The following is a 13,139-nucleotide window of genomic DNA, read 5'->3' on the forward strand; positions in this document are numbered from 1 at the left end:
CCGTAGTCCCAGGCAGCCGATTCACCAGCCTGCTCCAATCAAAGCAACTTTCTATTTCAGTGCTTTCCAAATATTTTTTCCTAAGTTTTCAAGTATTTAAAACACTTATAAAAAGTACAGAATCATTGTGGGCATAAACAGAGAGATACTACTTTTAAAAATAGAGCCATAAAGCTCACAGCCATGACTGTGGTAGCCCAAGTCCGAAGCACAGCTGAGGCTGAGTCTCAGGGGGCTAATGTAGGCTGACCTGTGTGGAGAGTGGCAGCAGTAACCGCCTGTCACCACATCCTGTCTTTAGCCAACGTGTCCTGTGGCTCCCACTCTTATGTTTTTATGATTATTCACACCCAGATACTGGCCACGCATATGCATGCACTAGAAAAGGTGCCTGGCCAACAAGATGGTAAAGTATGGTGTGGTGATATCACTAAGGAGGTAGGCGGTACCTGGGGGTGGGCAGAGTTAGGGAAAGCTGAGTACTGACAGATGAGTAGGATTTTGAGCGGGAGTGGTGTTCGGGGGCAATCCAGCTTGGGGGCTTAGCACAATGCACAGGGACATGATGGCACGTGGGGTGTCCAGGCTGTTGAAAACAGCTGCATGCCGACCCTTGTTCTGGTAAATAAACAGGGACTTACGTCTCCCCCAGCCAGGGATTTTGTATTATCAACCGCACCAGAGCGAATGAGGTGTGAGGAGCTTCATGTCCTAGTGTTTCCATTCATCTGAATATTCCTTTTGTGTTTCTTACATTTGTTTTAGGTTGCCCATGAGGAAATTGGAAATATTCTGGCTTTTCTTATTCCTTTTATAGCCTGTATTTTCCAGGTGGGTGAAATATTGATATTTTGGTGAGGGGGTTGAACCCCATGGCCTTATTTTGTTCTTCTGTTGGAGCCATCAGCAAGTTTCTAGATGTGATTTTGTTCCACCAAGACATGTCATGGACAATACCGATCCTTCCAGGAAGGACCCTAGGCCCATCCTGCCCAGTCGTCTCATTTTACAGAGGAAGAACTTTGGGCTCAGAAAGGGAAATCCACTTGCCCTAGGCCACAGAGCCTTTGACAATGGCGGAACAGAAGCCAGGAATTTGGACTCGACTCCCAAGAAGGGAGGGATGAGATTGCCGTGGGGATTGGGTTGGGTCTGACTAACGGGAGGCAGGGTCTTACTTATTGTCAGGGAAGCCCAGGTATAGAATAGTCTTTCTGCAGAAGTAACAACTACTTATACATGTTTTTGTTTTTGTTTTAAACCCAGGACTAGGGGCGCCTGGGTGGTGCAGTCGTTAAGCGTCTGCCTTCGGCTCAGGGCGTGATCCCGGTGTTCTGGGATCAAGCCCCACATCAGGCTCCTCCGCTGGGAGCCTGCTTCTTCCTCTCCCACTCCCCCTGCTTGTGTTCCCTCTCTCGCTGGCTGTCTCTCTCTGTCAAATAAATAAATAAAATCTTAAAAAAAATAAAATTAAATTAACCCAGGACTAAGTTAAAAAGAACTGTTTTTAATAGTAATGCCATCTGACTCAAGTCTGTTCTTAGGAAATGAGATAAACATTACAACATTAATAGTGGGCTTTGATTATTATTTAGTTATTTTCAAGTAAACTTCATACTTCAGGGGTAGAATAAATGGAGCTTTTGAATCTCCTATAGGCAGAGTTACTTCTAGTAAAAAAGCCTAAATGTAATTTTCTTTCCTCATCCTCCACAAAGGCTAGGACTTTAGTACTTTCTCTACATTCTTAAGCTTTTTTTTTTTTTCTCCTTTCAGTTAAAATTTCTGTTCTCAGGTCACTTCTTCTCTCTTCCACATCCATCCTAGAATGGTCTGTTTTTTAAAGAATGACATGATTGTGTCAAAAGAAATTTTCAAACCAGGACTGAAAGTGCCCTCATTTTTGAGAAATCAGAGCCTTGGGTGTTGCCATTTGAAGTGCCCAAAGCCTGCATTTCAGGGCGGTGGGGGTCTTACCCTCGGCCTTCGTTCCCTCCACTGCATGCATGCACTTGAATGGCCCTTTCAATGGGGACCTCTCTCCCACCGCTGGAGCTGGAGCTTAAGCCTTTGTTGAGTTGCTCTGTGTTTTGAGAACGTGCTTCTTGTTTTTTTTCAACGTGGAACCAAAAAATTACTTTTTACCTTTTGCAGGACAAGAATGGCCTCTTTTCTGTGGGAGAGCCCTGTACAAAATATTGGTCACTCTCCTGGCTGTGAGACTTTCCCTGTGTCAGAGACGTTTTTGAAGACATGATAAGGGGGATGTCTAGGGAACGTTGGTCCCTGATAGAGTTGTAACTCAGGAAAAACAAATGATAAAAGCATGGCTCCTTTCCTGCCTGTCATGACTCCCCTGAAGGAAGAATCCAGTTGGAGGCCCGTCGGCTTTGTTGGGGTGTTTTGGCCTGGCTTTCTGCCCCTTACCTGCATCTCTTCCTCCACAGCCCACAGCCGGGGCAGTTCTGTCTGTATTTCTTACGCGTGTTAGAGTGTCGTGTTCTCATCCCTCCTGTGACATCTGTTTCACTTCTCTTCTCCCTTCTGAATCTCCACTTTCACCCGGTGATTGGCAGCAACCTCCCCCAGCGCTTCCAGGCCCCACTGTAGTGAATTCGGGTTAGTAAGCTAACGTGCGTGTGGGTGCAAGGCGTGAACCTCGCAGCCGGCCCCTGGTCCTCTCCCCCCTCTGATCGGACTGCCCGTTCCGGTGTCGTTTCAGTGTTACTTGTACCTGTTCTACAGTCCGGCCAGGCCTCAGAAGGTGCTGCTGCTGCTGCTCTTGATCTGCCTGGGCAACGTGTACCTGCACGGGCTGCGGAACGTCTGGCAAATCCTCTTCCACGTAGCAGTGGCTTTTCTGTCTTCGTATCAGATACTGACCAGGCAGCTTCAGGAGAAGCAGTCTGACTGTGGAGTTTGAAGGTGACCCGGTGTGATGAATGGATCCTTCGGCTTTCTTAGGAGGCTCATCTGTTTCCCTTCTGGCTTCTCGACCTCACCTCAAGTTTCCACCCTTGAAGTTCCCTTCGACCAAACTAGGCTGAGACCGCAAGTGGGGGATTTTTAACAGGTGCAGTGGAAGGCGCGAGGTGGCTTGAGACCCAGGCCGGGTTTTGTGCGGAGCCTTACGGCAGAATCTCCGGGTCAGCACCTCTCCTTAGGACAGCAGAATCGGGGGGCTCACTCACAAGGAGCATTATGGGAAGATCAGAACGGCGTTGTTTTGGTCTTTTAAATGGAATGATGCAATAAACCACTAGATTCAATAACACTAGTTTTAAGTAACTGGCAGTTGTCTCTGAGGAACCACTTTAAAACCCGCATCAGCTTTTCAGTCTAAATGTGACTTGGTTAGTTTTTTGTAGAGGGTCAATACAGGGTGAATTAAAAATTTTAAAATATGGTTCAGAAATATAAGCTAGATAAATTTTGTTTACATTTTTTGATAACGTAGGTCCGATATGATACCTTTAGAATATTTAGATATATTTTGGATATAAATTGAACTTTTCTTCATTTAGGGAAAGGACAAACTTAAGCTGAGAAAATGGTTAAGAAAGCTGAATTTATTTAATTTATATGTAACTTTTTATGGTGGTGGGGCTGCGCGGGTACAGAAATGTTTCGTATTTATTTGCAGGGTATATCTGAACATTTTAAAAATTGAGTAACCAGTGCTACTGGATCATAGCTTGTGAGCATGAGCATGAGCTTATGAGCCTGAGAATTTCAGGATTCTTTGCAGTGGGCCACAGACTGGAGTAGGTGAATCACATGGATTTGCATTAGTGGCACTTTACAGATGCAGGTGGTATTAAAAAAAAAAAAAGCTGTTGTCATCAGCCTTGTACACGGCAGCTGAATGCCTGTCATTTGAATGATAATCAGTGCCTGACCCTGTGTACCTGTTCCCAGAAGCCCTCCCAAATTAATTCTCCTCTACACCTTTCCCAGTCATCTTAATTAGATCGAGGGCCTCATTCTTTATGAACAGGAGTTAAGTAGGTGTTAACTTTTTTAAAGCTTCATCAAGATATAACTAACCGTGTGCTCTGCAAAGTTATTTCTCTTCTCTCGTTGTCAAAACAGTTGTTCGATTACAGCTTTCCAAAATGGGGCTCTGAATAAGATCCCTTAGGTCTCCAGAAATTTCAGCCTGGGTTGTCCGGTACCATTCAGGAGGCCATCTGGGGAGCTTGCCCTTTGGATTCTTCTTGGTAGAAGTCTGGAATCTGAGTAGCTCAACTGCAATTGCATGGGATTTGGGGTTGAATTATGTGGTCTTGATAAATTGGAAAATCCTACTTTGATAGTTTTTGAAAGTTGAAAACCATTGCAAGAGATACTGAGTCCGCGGGGAAAGCAAGAATATTATTTTAGGGAGTTGAGTCGCACTTGATTGTTACTGTTAGTGCATTGCTACTGGGCTGCCTTGATGTCACTTTAAGGAGAACAAGTTTATGTGACTGGAAACTGTTGGGAAAAATGTCGCCGCAGTCATTTTATTTTCTTATAATACAATTTTCTGTTTTTAATCAAAGTATCTGGATGTGGAAGGTATATTGGCACCATCTTCAGAGGTCAAGGTCACAGTTGTCTCTCCTTCGATTCTGCATCCGTATAATTTTCTGCATACCCAGCAGGTGAATCTAAAGGCTTTTTAGGACATAATTTTGAAGAGACGGTAAAATAGAATGGGAAGCCAAGGAGGGGAGACAAATCCTTGTACATTAGAAGCACCAAAAAAAAAAAAAAAAAGGCTTTAAAAGTTGGTAAGAACAGTTTACAAGTGAATTGTGTGTTTATTTGGGTTTTTTTGAGACCTTGTGTTATTGGTGTTGCGTGTAGCCTTGTACCCCAGATGCTCTTGCTCTTGGGGTCTGAGCCTGTGATTCACATTCAGCAGGAGGTAGAGAACCATCCCTGAGGAGGAGTCTCCCTAGTGAATGCCTCCTGCACGAGCCAGGATGTTATCTACCCTTGGGTGGATGTAGTTGTCATCAATTAGCATCTACATGGGGTTTGAGATTGATTTTTCCAAACAAAAAGGAAAAGATCACTAGACAAACAGCACAAAACAATGACCACATAAACATTGTTTAACTAGAATCCAGCTGAAAGAAGCCTCAGCTCACTGGAGGAACAGACAAGCGATAGGAAAGAAGTTCTGGGGATATTGTCCAAGGGAAATCCCAGGCTGAGGACTGACCTGGTTCAGGCCTGGAGTTTTATGCCCCCCCCCCCCCCGTGTCATCCTTGTTGGCCCCCCATTGCAGGAGGTGTCCTCACGACCCCACAGACTCACTGCTGTTCCAGCACTTTGTTTTCCCAGGGTTAAATGCTACCTGCCCAACTGACCTCGCAGGGGTAGATCTGGGACTAGATGAAACAATGTCGAAAACAAACCTTCAAAGTGCCTTCTGGGATCAGATGCTGCAAGATCTTGAACACCAGGGTACATTATTCCCATCTACTCTATCCGGCTGGGAATGTGGCTCAGCACTCTTGACCAGGGTTTCCCAACCACGGGGCCAAGGCGCAAAGGGCCTTCCCTGCCCCAAGTGTGCTGGTCAAAGAAACACGCAGACCCTGGTTTTCATTTCCCTGGGCTAGCCTTACTGCGATGAGGATTGTTCCTGAGTTTCTTTTTCCTGGGCGGAGACAAGTGGGGGCATATTTGGGGTGGCACTTCCTCTCAGGAGACGAGGCCCCACTGCCGGCAGCAGGAGGAATGTGACCAGAGGCTCCTGGTTTTGCTTCTCAGGCTTGCACCCCTGTCACCTGTGAACTCTGATGCAGACATGGTGAGGCAAGGCCCATCATTTTAAAGTTCCTGAGGAGTGGGCAAAAGCGTGTCAAGAAGAGAGCTGAAATTCAAACATTCACCTCGCCTGGAGCTCCCTGCTCTTTTCCTAGGTGCCCCCATTCTCCAGGACTCCTCTGCCTCTTTCCGTGCCTGTCCCGCACATGCCAGCCCTGGACACAGAGGCTGAAACTGGCATCTCTGGAGGGATGAAAGCCATCTTTGATTGTAGTCGATGGGGTGGGTGCAGGAGCTTGAGAGTGGGGGCGGCCTGCACTGAGGCCCGGCCCTCTTCTCTGTGCCCCACCGGCTTCAGGACACACTTAGGAGTCCATGCTCAGAGGGGGGTAGCATTTTGGGGGTCAGCACTGCGCAGAGTCAAAGATGACACCCAGCAGGGCTGGCTGCCAGGGGCGTGGGAAGCAGGAGACAGGTGAGGAGCAGAGCTGGGGGCCTCAAGCAGCTGCCTCTGGGCACGTCAGGGTCGCATGGGGCACCTTTGTCCAGGACTGCTGTTCGCTGTTCCTCGCAGGAGTCAACCACTCCTTGTAACATGCGGGACAGGTGGCCCTGAGAGCCTGCTGCTGCGCGGGCCCAGAGCAGCACAGGGGAGGACCGGTAAGCAGAGACACATGTACACCCCTGCTCTGGTATTGCTGACATTCCAGATGTTCCTATGCAGAGTCCCACCCGGGTACGGGGACACCCCACTGTGCACTGTGTTAATAATGGTGGCAGAAGAGAGAGGAGATGTGCCCATGAGAGATGGGGGAGGCCTGGGGATCGGCTTGACCCTTCTCCTCAGTCCTGCACCGCCGGGGGCAAGTCAGGCCCACGGGCCTCAGTGTCCTCGGCTGGGAAGTGACGGTAACAACCCCCGCCCCCCCACATGCTCTCATGAGGATAAAGCCTAGTGGAGGAGACTCCTGGGTGAATCCCTTGGTCGTGGGCAGGAGGAGAAAGGCTTTCACCCGATACAAGTGGGTCCGTGCCCCAGGCAGCACGATGTGGCCACGTCTTCCAGGTTTTACAAGAACGGGCATTTTATGAGACTGCAATGTAAATGGACTCATTCTTACCCTCTAGAAAGGTAGTAGCCTCTCTTTCTCCTCCTCGAACCTGTGTTCTGCCCTCCAGTCACAGAGCTCTTGGTACCATTGGCGTTGGGCCCCCCAGAGTCCAGGGAGGCCGGTTCTGCTGGTTGGACCCAACCTCAAGGTCCGTCCCTGACCCAAATGAGGAGAGCGCTGATTCTCCTGCCTGGGAGCAGTGATGTCAGACTTCTGTTTCTGGGGAAACGTCTTGGCAGGGAACCTGTGGAAAAGGGCTCGTCATCTGGGAACGGCCGGATATGGGCACATCTGCCCATGTGTACTGACGGCAGAGCTGCTGCCCACAAGCGCCTTTTATTTAGGGCGAGATTGTCAGGTCCGTTGTTCTCACCTGTGCTTGGTACACATGACCTTCTTTAACCTTCATGTGATTCTGGGGTTACTTCAGAAGTATTATTTCATGAGTTATTCGTAGGACTTGACCCCCCCAGAATTCTGTTTTATTTAACAGACTTTTCTACTAAGAGCGTAAAAGATTGAGGCTGATTTAGCCAGGGCAAAACCATTGACTTCATATATTGGTTTTGAATGCTTGCTGTCCATGTTGTACAAGCTTCTTACTGTTTTCATGTAATAACAAAGATCTATTTTGAATAAATGATGGGTATGTTTTAACAAACTCTCACACAGTAGTAAAGCCTAAACTCGTGTTAACGTATGTAAAGAATATTGTATAGCCATTTATATACTATGTATATATAAGTTAAATAAGGTGGCTTCAGAAGTGAGAGGAGAATAAATCTAAGGTGCTTATTAACTTGTGTGTGTTCGCGTAAAAACTTTTTTTTTTTTTAATTTTATTTACTTATTTGACAGAGAGAGGCGGCGAGAGAGGGAACACAAGCAGGGGGAGCGGGAGAGGGAGAAGCAGGCTTCTCGCTGAGCAGGGAGCCCTATGCGGGGCTCGATCCCAGAACGCTGAGATCATGACCTGAGCCAAAGGCAGATGCTTAACGACTGAGCCACCCAGGCGCCCCTGTGTAAAAACTTCTGAGTGACAGGTCTGTTTTCCTAGAGGGTGTGATGTGCACCTGGCATAATGGAGGGGGGACGTTGAGAGATGTGGAATTCAGATCCTCCTGTTCAATGTCTAGACGGGTGCACGGCCTCAGTCCTTAGCATTAACCCCTAGACTCTGGAATGCAATCATGGGTCCAGGAGAGACCTTGGAAAAGCCAACGCAGCAGTCACAGAGCAGCCCTGGGAGGGGAGGGCAGGGAGGCCGCCTTCTCTGCAGGCTCTGCTCCTGCTCACCGCTTACCCTGCTCTACATTGTGAGCGCCTGTCTTCGCAGAGGCCCATTTAGTTTTCTTCTCCCAGGACCAGCCCCGCCACAAAGTGGCCAGCAGGAGGCGCAGCTGCCAGCCTGGTTGTCAGGCTCCCAGCCCAGGGGACTTCACGCTTTTGCAGAGGTCCTTCAGGCAGCTGCTGACAAAATTCCCAGAAAGGAAACAAATACACCAGCCTCTCCTGCCCATACCCCAAACACATTGGGGGAATGCATGCTCCAAGTTTCTCTCCACCATATATCCTGAGTACCAAAAACTTTGGGGGGAGGGCAAAAGCTTCCAAAATAAACACTAAGTTATTGGGTTCTAGGATTTGGGAGTTGGCAGAGCCTTGGGACACCACCGGGTTCAACCCCCTTGTTGCTCAGGTGGGGAAGCTGAGGCCTGTCAGAGGGAGCCAGTGCCAGTGCAGCCGAGAGCTCCATCCCCTGGGCTGTGAAGAAGGTACTCTATGCCATCGGCAGCACCGCAGAGAGTAAAAGGGGATCTTGGCCCCTGAAAGATGCCCTTTCTGCGCCAGAAGGGCTGGGTGGCAGTTCAGGCTGATGAATTGCCTTCCTTTTTCTTGGGCTCTACCCGCTAATGGGGCCCGGGAATGGAAGTGCTGCGTGACAACTGCCAAACATCCTTGAGCAGTGCCAGTGGGGGAGTGAGGCTCAGAGAGGAAGGGGTCTCCCTGGGCTCCCCTGGCAGGGAAGCGCTGCCTGGTTCCGCAGTCAGCGTTCCGATGTTGCTGGGTCAGATGTGCAAGACAAATACTAGAAAGTTCATTGAAGAACAGGAAGGAGAGTACCTTCGTGACCTAGGATGGAAAAGTGCTCTTAAAGAACAGTGTTACAGGCACGACCCTTGAGGCAAAATGACTGATTAATCTGATGACATGCAAATAAGGATGTCATGGGCGAAGTTAAATGAATGGGAGATCTTTAGAATGTCTGAAGCCAATAGGGGTCACTATACAAGCAATTCCTCTAGGTCAGCAAGAAAGACAGCAACCTCAGTAGAAAAATGAACAATTTGCAGAAGAGAAAAACCCAAAAAGCTAAGAAGCATAGGAAGATGTTTAAAATCGATGGGTAGTAAGGAGGGCACGTATTGCATGGTGCACTGGGTGTTACACGCAACTAATGAATCATCGAACTTTACATCAAAAACCAGGGATGTACTGTATGGTGACTAACATAGTAAAAAAACATTAAAAAAAATAAGAAGTAAAAAAAAATCCCCTTAATAAAAGTGACTAATAATAACTAAAAAATAATAATAAAATAAAAAATAAAAAAAATAAAATCATAAGAAATACAAAGAAACACATATTAAAACAATAGGAAAACATCACCTTATGCCTGTTTGGCAAAACTTAGCTGGATGGCATTAAGTGTTGGAGGGTGTGGGGGGATGTAGGCCTCCATGCACAGGCAACGTGAAGGGCGACACCACTGTCATGGGCTGAGCTGTGCTCTCCCCGAATGCTTATGTTGAAGTCCTGACCCCCACCCCAGTACCTCAGAACGTCTGTATTTGGAGGTGGGGAGAAGGCGGCCATCTGCAAGCCAAGGAAAGAAGCCTCAGAAGAAACCAACCCTGCGGATACCCTGATCTCAGACTTCCGGCCTCCAGACTGTGAGAAAATAAATTTCCGCTGTTTAGGGGCGCCTGGGTGGTGCAGTCGGTTCAGCATCGGACTCTCGGTTTTGGCTCAGGTCATGATCTCAGGGTCGTGAGTTCGAACCCTGTGTGGGGGTTGACGCTCTGCATGGAATCTGCTTGAGATTTTCTTTCTTTCTCTGCCCCTCTGGCTGTGCTCTCTCTCTCTCTCTCAAAATAAATAAATAAATAAATAAATAAATAAATAAATAAATAAATCTTTTTTAAAAATTTATGTTGTTTAAACCACGCAGCTTGTGGTACTCGGCGATGGCGGCTGTAGCACACGAGTCCGGCCACCTACCCAAATTTCATGTGCGCACAGCTCATGGTGCGGATCCTGCATCCTGGTTCTACATGCCTGGGAGATTCTTCGACAGGTCCTTCAGGGTACAGGTACGAAGTTAAATGTTACAGAAGCATTGTTTGTGCTGGTAGGAAGCAGTGTGTCTACCACGGACAGATGAAGCGTGCGGGCTCGCCGTGGAGCGCCACACGGCAGCCAGAAGTAACCAGGTTTCCACGTAACGCAGCAGCGCGGCTGGATCTCTAAAACGTAGAACCGAGCAGAAAAATCGCATGTATATGATTAGAAATGCATGCACACGAAGTGGTAAAATATTTTGTAAGAATATATTTTAAAAGATACGTGTTAAATACATTTGAATGGTTGCCTGCAAGGGGCCAGGAGCATGTGAGCTAGGGATATTAGGAAATTAAAGAAAAGAGCGCTTGCTGGAGTCGGCAGTCAGGTCTGAGGGCCCTGGGTGAGCTGTGGGGGCCTGCGCTGCCCCTGGCGATCTTGCCCTGGGTGTGCCCGGCCCGCACTGGACTTGAGGCCAAGAAGGCCCACCTCTGCGGGTCCTCCAGCCCCAAATGCTGCCAGAGCATTTGAGCCTCCAGGCCTTTCCAGTGGGTGAGGTGGGGGAACTGAAGCTGAGGCCAGGGGCTATAGTGGTCAGGGAGGGCTTCTGGAACCCTCGAGGGAAGGGGAAGGGCGGAAAGCAAAGAGGAGGGGACTCAAGAGGGGAAAGTAGATGGGTGAGCCAGCTTGGCCACCGGGGACTCCCTCCTTCCCAGATTCTCGCTGTCTGACCAGTAGTTTCCTGGCGGAGACTCTTTCCCACATGAGGCCCTCAGCTGAAGGACTCTCACAGGGGATTCTCAGGGAAAAAGGAACACAGCTGCAGGAGGGACAGAGGTGCCCCCAAGGCAAGGCCTTCCTCCCTCCCACCCCAGAAACAGTCTGCTCTGGCCACAGAGCCCACGGCAAGAGCCTGGGGCAGTGAAGCCGGAGGCCACTGGCTCTGGGAGGGTGAAGCTAACCCGGACCACCGTTGCCCTGAGGGCTTATTCTCGGCACATTTTCTGAGGCCCCAGGGGTCAGAGCAGGGGCCAGAAGCAAGGAACACAGGGCTAACAGTGGGATGAACTTTCTCACAGGGCTGGCCAACGGGGCTCAGGGCGATAGTGAGCGCTCCCCTGCGAAGGTGTGCAAACCGGCATGAGACGTGTCGGCTGGGACCCTGGAGCACGCTGTCCCCCTCGCGGAGACCTTGTCCTGGGTGCCGGTGTCCGCGGGGACATCTGCCTGTCTCCCGCAGTGCCTCCTGTTGCGTCCGACCCGTGGGGCGAGCCAGACGCCAGTCGCAGGAAACAGCCTGTGCCAGCTCCCATTCGAAAGAGTAAATATTAGTCTTTTCAAGAGCTGCCTGTTCTCCGTCACTGGGCACCACGAGGACACTGAACCGCGATTTGCAAGGGCGGGGGGACGGGTGGGTGCTCTTGGTCCCCGCACCCAGAAGGAGTCTGAGGGCCTAACTGGTCACTGTTGCAATGGAGGGTGACCAGAAACAAGCCTCCCCGTGTCCGGGCCGGCACCCCTCCTGGTCCCTCAGGAAGCAGTGAGCCCCCGAGCCCTCAGTACATGCTCTCCTCGCCTGCTGCTCAGGCCGCCGCTGCACAGGCAGGGGGCTGCATGTTTGGACCTGGACCTGAAGGTCTTGGGCCCTGGCTCTGGTGTACCTGGTTTAAAATCCTCTGATTTGGGGGCGCCTGGGTGGCTCGGTCTGTTAAGCGTCTGCCTTCGGCTCAGGTCATGATCCCAGGGTCCTGGGATCGAGCCCCACAGCAGGCTCCCTGCTCAGTGGAGAGCCTGCTTCTCCCTTCCCTCTGCCCCTACTTGTGCTCTCTCTCTCTCTCGAATAAATGAATAAAATCTTTAAATAAAATAAAATAAAATCCTCTGATTTTGCAGCATTATCGGGAAGGGGGAATGACTTGCTTCTACTCCACTGTTGCCCCTTTGGGACACCTCCTCTGACCACCCCAACTAACAGAGCAACCCCCTCACTCTAGCCCCTCGTCTTGCCTTCTTCCTTCTATAATTTTCTTCCTTTACTTTTTTGTAAGCATCAATAGTTTACTTTTATTTGTTTTATTGTTGGAGTATCATTGACATACAGTGTTAGTTGCAGGTGTACAACATAGTGATTCCACAATTCTGTACATTACTCGGTGCTCGGTGCTCACCGCAGTGTCACCATCTGTCACCATATGTCATTACAATATTGTTGACTACGTTTCCTGTGCTGTACTGTTCATCCTCGTGTAATTTTCCTCATTTATGATCTGACTCCTCCGTCGGGGCTCAGCTCCGTGAGGGCACACGAGGCGCACACCGTACGTGCTCGGTAACTATTTGCTGAATGAATATTATGGCACCCATACCTAGCGAATATTAAACCAATATAATTCTCATCTCCGCACACCTGAGTGTATTCCCCTGGAGCCACTCCACCATTATGGCCCAGGGGATGGGCGGGGGGTGGGGGGGTAAATGCCATCTCAGGGAGCAGGAAGGGAGGATGGGGGGTGGCAAGGAAGGAAAACCCACCTTCAGCTGGCGAGTTGCAAGACGGAGAAGGGGAGGAATCTCTTAGACATGTCCTGTTCTATCCTCTGGGATGAAAACCGGGGGGGACCCTAAACTGTGAAAATAGAGGGGCGTGTGCCCCACTCTGCACTTGGAATCTGCCTCCCACGCAGCCTGTGCCCCTTACGTGGCGCCACTGGGTAAAAACGGTAGAGCTGTGGATTTGATGGCCAGAAAGTCGGAGTGAGCACCACCCAGCCTCTCAGCTCCCAGGGGCCTGGAAGGGATCCAGAAACTCCTGCGTGCTCCTCGGGGCATGAGGAAGATGGCCGAGTTAGAGCTGGTGGGCCTGGCATCGTGGTATTGCCACGGCCAGTGGTGAGGTGAGGGGGCTCGCACCCCGGGCTGGA

The 13,139-nt window shown here is 49.6% G+C and overlaps 1 protein-coding gene across 5 annotated transcripts in view; it reads left to right on the top strand.

Moving 5' to 3' along the window:
* Window positions 1-7,675, top strand: part of SEC22C (SEC22 homolog C, vesicle trafficking protein) — a 50,681-nt gene extending 43,006 nt beyond the window's left edge. For 3 of the 5 annotated variants that reach the window (XM_026496816.4, XM_026496815.4, XM_026496814.4), the window contains exons 6-7: window positions 766-831; window positions 2,723-7,675. In XM_026496816.4, the coding sequence (XP_026352601.1) occupies window positions 766-831; window positions 2,723-2,923 (267 nt within the window). In that variant the 3' untranslated portion in view covers window positions 2,924-7,675. Of the gene's footprint in view, window positions 1-765; window positions 832-1,266; window positions 1,485-2,447; window positions 2,694-2,722 lie in introns of those variants that run through there. The other 2 variants (XM_044383322.3, XM_044383323.3) reach the window with 2 other exon arrangements.
* Window positions 7,676-13,139: the final 5,464 nt, after the last annotated feature.

Source organism: Ursus arctos, unplaced genomic scaffold, assembly GCF_023065955.2.
Source record: "Ursus arctos isolate Adak ecotype North America unplaced genomic scaffold, UrsArc2.0 scaffold_20, whole genome shotgun sequence".
Lineage (NCBI taxonomy): Eukaryota > Metazoa > Chordata > Mammalia > Carnivora > Ursidae > Ursus > Ursus arctos.